General features: G+C 38.8%; 1 protein-coding gene across 1 annotated transcript; it reads left to right on the forward strand.

Annotated features, from left to right (window-relative positions):
- Positions 1-6,536: 6,536 nt before the first annotated feature.
- SARC_12264 (hypothetical protein) lies at positions 6,537-7,551 on the forward strand (the record flags this gene model as incomplete). The annotated part of the gene is made up of 1 exon (XM_014293633.1): positions 6,537-7,551. One exon carries the CDS (start codon positions 6,537-6,539, stop codon positions 7,461-7,463), a length of 927 nt encoding a protein of 308 aa, XP_014149108.1. The 3' UTR covers positions 7,464-7,551.
- Positions 7,552-8,232: the final 681 nt, after the last annotated feature.

Consider the following 8,232-nt stretch of genomic DNA (forward strand, 5'->3'; position numbering starts at 1 on the left):
CAGCGCAATGCACAGGTACTGTATTCGACCGGTATTTTTTTGTTTCGTTCTGACTGAACAATGTAAAGTATTGTTGAGGAAGTGAATCACACGCGATCGCGGAGACTGTAAACAGGATGTACAACACACAAGATTTGCTTCAGTCCATGCAACATTCTCTCTAGTAAAACCAGTGCTGGATAATACTATTTACAGGCGGCACAACGGGCCCTATTAACATTGAACTATTATTTTTTTAAATGCTTTCCAGCCAGGGTATTTTTGCTTTCCAGCCAGGGTATTTTTGCTTTCCAGCCAGGGTATTTTGGAGCGCATGCAGATTTATACATAGTTAAGGCAGTTCCCGACGGTAAAACGACTGTAATCGTCTAAATGACATAGCCCTGTCTATAATTCAAAAGGCCGTGCAAAGGAAGTATTTTCATTAAATATTGGAAGTAGGAGCACTGAAACAGGCATCCTGAGGGCATTGAGATCTCCAGTATGTTTGCTTCAATAGTTCAATACGACAATACTTATGAACTTTGAACAAATATACATAGCCTCCTAAATTCAACAGAAATATACGATTATTGTGAACGTTTATGCCATGACGGTGGGCCCTATGAATTTATTAAAAAAATAATTTCGCCCAGGGTGTGTTTATTCGTATATAGCCCCATTTTCATAGTCTCTAGATTTTACTGGTGAACTGGTTAAGCCGTGAAGCCGGTAAGGTTACTGCTCATAGGAGGCTATGTGATATTCTCCCGACTGAGTCCCGAGTCCCGAATTCCGACGGTAACGACGGCCCGACCACGGCCTATGTTCTTTTTAGGAGGCTATGGACCGACCCGTATATATTTATTCTTTTTTTAATAAAAGAAACCGTTCTATAGTTCATGAATCGAATAAATAAGCGTAAGAATTAAACCTTTTTTTTTAAACGATTTTGACAGATCAACTGACCGCGCAAACATATTGTAAATTCCTGTGGTAGTTTTGATGTATTGCCATTGGTGATAGTTGATACTTGATAATGTTGATGATAGATTGATATTTTAGATATAGAAATATGTATGATAAGAGAGATGATCAATATTGAATACTTTTACAATCTAAATAATCGGGTTGGTTAATCACAGCCTCACTGAATCAGCTGAATTTCAAACTCCCTGAGTCCTCACTCCTCACTCCTCAGAGGCTCAGAGTCTCAGAGTCTCAGAGTCTATTGCAGGGTCATGTCTCTCTAATCTCCTATGGGTGACAGACTGACAGAGTGTCAGACAGACTGACAGTCCAAGTTTCTCAGTATGTATGTATTCAACTTTTTTTTCATAAATAGCTGTTTGATTTCAGAAGGCTGTATTTTTATATATAAAATATATGCATGTAAATATTTACTGAACAGTATGTACTGTATACTAAATACATACATTTTTTTTGTCTTTTTTTTTGTTATTATTTAAAAAAATATATAAAATAGCAATTTGGTTCATAAGGCCACCGGGCTACCTGCCACCTCCCAAAGCCCACCCGGTGTTGTTCTTTTATAATAAAAAATAGGGATAAAAAGTGTGTAGTGTTTTTTATTGTGTTTTATATATAACATTTCACTTTTAAATTTTATGTTTTATATTTTTTCAAACCAATGTTCAGAGCCTTCTGAAAATTAAACACTATGTTTTGTTTTGTTCTATTTTCAGAAGGCTATGAAAATTTGTTTAAAAAAAATCTTTAAAAAAATATATTACCAGATTACAGAGTTGAGAGTTGAGAGTTGAGAGTTGAGAGTTGAGAGTTCAGACTTCAGACTTCAGACTTTCTCATTCCTCAGATAATCAGACTGTGCACAACTGCACACTAAATACAGTCAACTCTCAGTACAGCGCACTGCACAGTGCACTGCACAGTGCACTGCACATTTACCCTACATATTTTAAAAAATAGTCTCTCTCTCTCTCTCTACTATGTATTTAGAGAGAGAGAGAGTCAGAGAGAGAGTAGTTACTACTCACTACACAGGTACAACCGCACAAGGCACATTCTGACATTCACAAATTACAACTATTGAACTACTGTACCTTACAAATTTACATACACAGACTCGATCACACAGACTACAGAGTACAGACTATGTACTCAGAAAGCCAGCGTTACCGCCTGATACTCACAACAGTCAGTCAGGCCATATTGTCGCCGTGGTAAAATATACTTTCGTCTTTTAGTTTTTTTTTAGAAAACAAAACAGAATACATATTCGTATTAGTGGCGAGTTGGCGACAGCAGTTGAATTCAATAAATATGCATATAAAGCTAGTCTACTCTAAAAAAACCCCCCCTTTTTAGACTTCAGTAAGTTTAGCCTACGGCGCCTCCTCACTTCCCAGTCCCCACTTCCCAGTCCCCAGTCCCCAGTCCCCACGCCCTACTAGAGGCCCCCTACAGCCGTATTCAGCAGTATTTACGTCCTACAGTCCTACAGACCTACACCTCTACACAGCAAGAAGGTTGAAGGACCTATAAATACGACCTACAGTATCTAAAATATATATAAAATAGTCAACTCTAAATAGTCGCCCGAACGGCCGGACCCTGAGGATATAGCTACGCAAGACATATATTTTTTTGTAAAAATTGTTGTTCAGCACTCAGTTATTTTTAGTCTCATAGACACAGTCACACAGACTTCACTCCACACTTCACTTTTCACACGCATCTTTTTTATATAAATGAGTTCACAGTTCACAGTTCACAGTTCACAGTTCACAGTTCACAGTTCACAGTTCACAGTTCACAGTTCACAGTTCACAGTTCACAGTTCACAGTTCACTACAGTTTCAAACCTTTTTGAAAAAAAACACACACATGATATAACATGACACATATCGACACTTGACATGTGAATTTGTTTTTAAAAATATGGTGCCACGGAACTTCACAAGGGAAGTGTTCGACTGTTTGTACAGGCACACAGCGATAGAGTAACAATAATAAAAATGTAAAAATTTTATTTTTATTCAACAAATGAATAAATATAATATTTATTAGACAGTCCCACAGCCGACAGGTCAGTACTCAGTACATAAATAAATATTTCATAGTTCTATAGCCTTCTTCAATAGATAAGTTAAATAGTACACACAATCACATTTTTCAGTTTGCTGTCTGATTTATGAATATGGCTCCCCCGGTCCCCGTCCCTCACTGGGGTCACAACAAATGTGACTGTAGTATCTAGACTGTATAAACTCACCACCTGTGTAAAATTTAATATATAAAATGTTCGGTGAATATTTTTCAATTTTATTTAATTGGTTCCTCTTTAGAAAATATAGAATAACCACCAAAAATATGCAGAAAGTCAAGAGCAGAACGCCAGAATTATATTTATTGGTCAGTACTCGTACTCAGTCGTCTCAGACTCTCAGTAGGGAATAGGGATACAGATTACAGAATCAGATATACAGTTCGACTCTTGTTCAGTTGTCTATTCACTGCTGTCTTGTCGCCAAGTGTCACTGAAGTTTAAAAAAATGCAGAATGTGTTTATTTATATTTTATCACCATATTTTTAAAATTTTGAAAACCAGCAGTTTTTTTGGTTGATTTAAAATAATAACAATATATATATATATATATATATTGAAATGTGTATATTATACCTTCTAAATTCAACGTACATATGTATGCATGTACATTATTTATAACGTACTTGACCCAAGAGTACGAGAACATTCAAAAGAAAATGTTCCCAAGCTCAGTAGCTCACTAGGTGTTATTATAAATAGTATTTTTTGTGATTTTAAAAAATAGTTATGATCATCAATTCTTCCAATCTTTACACTTTTAGGTTATCACTAAAAGCTTTAGCTATTAGGTCCCTCAGAACTTTATTTATTCCAAATAAGGAATTATATGAAGCTTTATATGCCCATTTGAGACCCTGTACATGAACATAGAAAGGCCAAATACAAGAAAGACGAAGTGATACCAGCAGAAGAGATACGGTTATTTTTATTTCACATGAATACTTGCACTTTTACTTTCCCCGAAAACCCAAAATTAAAAATTTACGTAAAAGAAAGCGAACAGTCGAACTCCCTCCCCCCCCACCCCAAACCAACAATCAAAAAGGAATCGGAAATCTGGAACCCAAACGTGAACCAAAATGGAAGTTGCAGTTTAACAGTGGGTCGCGCTTTTGCAAAACAAATAAGGGTACGAAAACCCAAAAATAAAAATGTCTGTTTCCCCCTCTCTTCAGAGCTTTTTGTTCTCCACCGATGTCAACGGTGCTTTATTTTGCTCTGTTTTGTTTTGTTTTTAAAACAATACTCAAAGCGATACATATAAAGAGCAAAATAAGCATAAAAGCAAAATCTGCTGCAAGTAATATCTATCACAGATTCGCAATTTCACTGAATTGCGAAAAATAGTATAAAAAAATTGGTTTTACCCAACTGGAGTGTGTTAGTTTTAAAATAGAGCAAGTATTTATCACTTTTGTTCACCCACTTCCACTTTTGCTCTCGATTTCTAAAAAAACAAAGGACATTCTTCAACTTCTCAACTCCGACTTCTGCTGTCTGGACTCTGAACTTGAACTCTGAAGTGACTAGTCACAGACTTATTCACAGTGGTCATTACTCACTAGTCACTGGTCAGTCACTAACTAACTGGGGGGTCTGGGAGTCTACTACTATGTACTAGTAGAGAGAAAGTAGTAAAGTAAGTAGTCATTAGTCAGTAGTGTACTCAGTTGAGTCAGTAGTCAGTAGTCGGTACTCAGTAGACACTACTCACTACTCGGTATTCACTAGTCTTATTAGTCCTCTCTCTATAGTCCTCTCTCTATAGTCTATTCACTCTATACTCTCTATAGTAAAACTGTAATTAGCTATTGAGCAGCTTTTGTGAGCTCACTGAGCGTCTGATCTGCCTAGTTATTTGTAGACAACAGTATATGCTCTCAATCGGGGAAAAATATATTAAAAATAGCTAGCAGTGTTGGGTCATAAATTGATCGACAATTGTGCAGATTCGCTAATAACATACTTGGGGGCCAGGCCGACAGGGGTCCAGCCGTCAAGAGCCCTGGGACATACTTTAGCGAGGCCCCTACTGGCTACTAGCCAACCTCCCCAGAGCCCAGAGCTCTACTACTTAGTAACTAGTAGTAGTAGAGTTGGCCAACCCCTAGGGGCCCAGAGCCAATAGCCCCCGGCTCCGGGGCCCGGGCCCACGGGTCAACGGGCCAAACGGCCCTAGGGACTATGTACTCTCTACTAGTAGCGAGCGAGAGAATGAGTTAGCCTGAAATTCGAACTCAATAGACGGAGTACCTAATCTGTTGGCAGTCGGCAGTCGGCACCTATCAAGTCGCGAGTCGCCAGTCGCTACATGGTACATACTCAGCAGTGCAGCACTCGGAAGTCGGAACTGCTCGGCAGTTCTGAGTTGTCTCAGTCTACTCTGTAGAGAGTCCCAGAGACCCAGAGACCAAGACTCCAGGTCCCAGGGGCCAGGATCCAGGAGCCTACTCTCTACTAGTAGTAGAGAGATAAGAGTGAGTACAAACTGATGTCCCTTGAGTCCTTGACAGTTGACTGATGACTCCCTTCTTGCGGGCCTTGCCAGTGGAATTGACGGAGTACAAACTCAATTGGTTCTCACTTTTTTTATCTTAAAAGTTATATTTGTCTTTTTTAGTACTTAATATTCCACTCTGTCATACACATTAGACATTACACAGTGATTACGCTGCTGAGTGCGACAGAGTACAGACTCACTGCGACTGCAGTCAGCGGCTTGCAATGCATAAATATCCTAAAAAAAAAATTGACCCAGTTCGTATTTATTTGAACTTTGGCACAATTGTTATTTTGCTTCTTTTCTTCTCTTTTTTTTTGTAAAAACAAATAGAGCTGTAATAGTCTGTTTCAGTGTTTTAGTTTTTGTTTTTGTTCTCCTCTTGTGTAAACACTATGTTTTGTTTTGTTTTGAAAAAACTCTCACCATCCCCCCAAAAAAACGACACAAATATAAAAATTTAAAATAGAACAATTACCGAGTCAGTCTGAAAGTTTCTGAACCCTGTGTATGGTCGTCTGTTGAGTGTGGTGAATGGTCAGTGGTCACTGTGGGAAGTAGTCTGTGAGACTGTGACTCTGTGGAGTGTGAACTGTATAAGGCACCGAGGGTGAACAGTTGTGGTTATTAGGCGAATATGGGAACCCTGGATTCGGGAATCGGGCCTCGGGCGGCGGGAGCCTGATGGCTCGAGCCTCGCGTAAGACAAAGACGGTAGAAAGCTTTTTTTTAAATTGTTTTTCTAAAATAGCCTCATCTTTTTCGTCGAGACCGCTTTGGCATATTTATTGAGATTTGAGAATTGAGAGAGCGCTCTGCGTGAACAAGTGATGACTGCATCAGAAGTTCAAACCGCGTGAACTGCAAAAGTCCAAGCTTGTGAACTGAATATCTATGAAACGCAAACTATATAATGTTGGCACTCGTCATTGAACATGCAACAAAAAGTATCTTTATAATTCACAATGACTACTAATAAAAGTGTATTGATTAGTTTGGCAGTAGCCGCTCAACTGTTGTCTTTCACTATAGCGGCACCTAGTAGGAGGAGTAACGTCGCACTTAGTGTGCCAAACTTCAACGACTATTCTGAGGGAGACGCACCCGATATATATAAACTTTTCAAGGCCCCTTTCACAGGCTGCTTCGGCATGTATCGTGATAGCACTGATTGTGTGTCATCAAAACCTAATGATTCCTACGTCAAGGTAAATCCTACTAATAAGGATGAACGTGTTATGGAAATCAACTTGAGAGCTGGGGTGTATGGCACTTCCCAAAAAGGTACTGGGGGACAATTTTACAGCTCAGAATTTACGGATGATTTTGGAGGTGTCGATGAGGCGACTTACGAATATCAAGTATATTTTCCCAGTGGATTTGAATGGACTCATGGTGGCAAACTACCAGGACAGTACATCGGTAGCATGGATTGCAGCGGTGGATTCATGGCTGATGGTACCAATTGCGCATCAACACGTCTTATGTGGCGCGAGAATGGCGAGGGCGAAGCCTACTTATATGTTCCCATGATGGAACAAGACCCATCATTTTGTGCTAAATGTGCCTACCCAGAAATGGATTCCGAATGTAGCGATGTTCCTCACTGCTCACTCAACCGTGGAAGTTGGAGTTTCAATGAGGGCAAGTGGACAACAGTGAAGCAATACGTCAAACTAAACACCGTTGGCAAGAATGATGGTATCTTTAGCTTATGGATTAACGGCAACCTGGTCATGAAGGAACAGCTGGTTTACAGAACTACCAATGATATGCAACTCTCTGGCCAGTTCTTCAGCACCTTTTTCGGCGGGTCATCGCAAAAATATGCTCCCAACACTGATCAAACAATTTTGTTCAAGGGATTTAAACTTACTGCGGGAGAAGCCTAAACAAGCTTGCAGTGCACATTCAAGCCCAGAGGCTGCGAACGCCAGTTGTCTATTGTATAGATATGGAGTCAATAACATTATAATAAACACCATATTTTATTGAATTTTCAAAGCACGCTTTTAAATTGGACTTTGGATTTTGAATCGAGTATTCAAAAATGTGACGATGCTTTTGTTGACGCTAGGCATACTAAATATGCACCCATTCAAGCCCAGAGGCTGCGAGCGCTAGTTGTCTATTCTATAGAGATGGAGTCAACAACATTATAACAAACACCATCTTTAATTGAATTTTCAAAGCACACTATTAAATTGAGCTTCAAATTTTGAATGGAGTATTCAATAATACGACAATGCTTTTGTTTATACGCTATGCATACTAAACATGCACCCTGTATGCGTTTTAAACTTACTGCGGGTTAAGTCTAAACAAGCTTATACTACACATTCAAGCCCAGAGGGTGCAAAGTGCGAACGCCAGTTGTATATTGTAGAGATATAAATACAGTCAATAACGTAAAATAAACATCTTAAAAAATAATTTAATTTTTCAGAGCACATCAATCTCGTGTTTGCGTGTACTTTTACTAAATAATTTTGGATGGAATTATGTATGATACACAAATACTTTTGCTCTCACGCAAAGCATACTAAACATACATCCTTTATGCGCCTTAAATGACCCTAGAAAATCTGACATAATATATTCACTTGCATGTTTTCGGAATGTATGTATTTGTCTTAAAATCGGCGTACGTTCTATTTAAAA

The sequence above is a fragment of the Sphaeroforma arctica genome (assembly GCF_001186125.1).
Source record: "Sphaeroforma arctica JP610 unplaced genomic scaffold supercont1.2180, whole genome shotgun sequence".
NCBI classification, from domain to species: domain Eukaryota; class Ichthyosporea; order Ichthyophonida; genus Sphaeroforma; species Sphaeroforma arctica.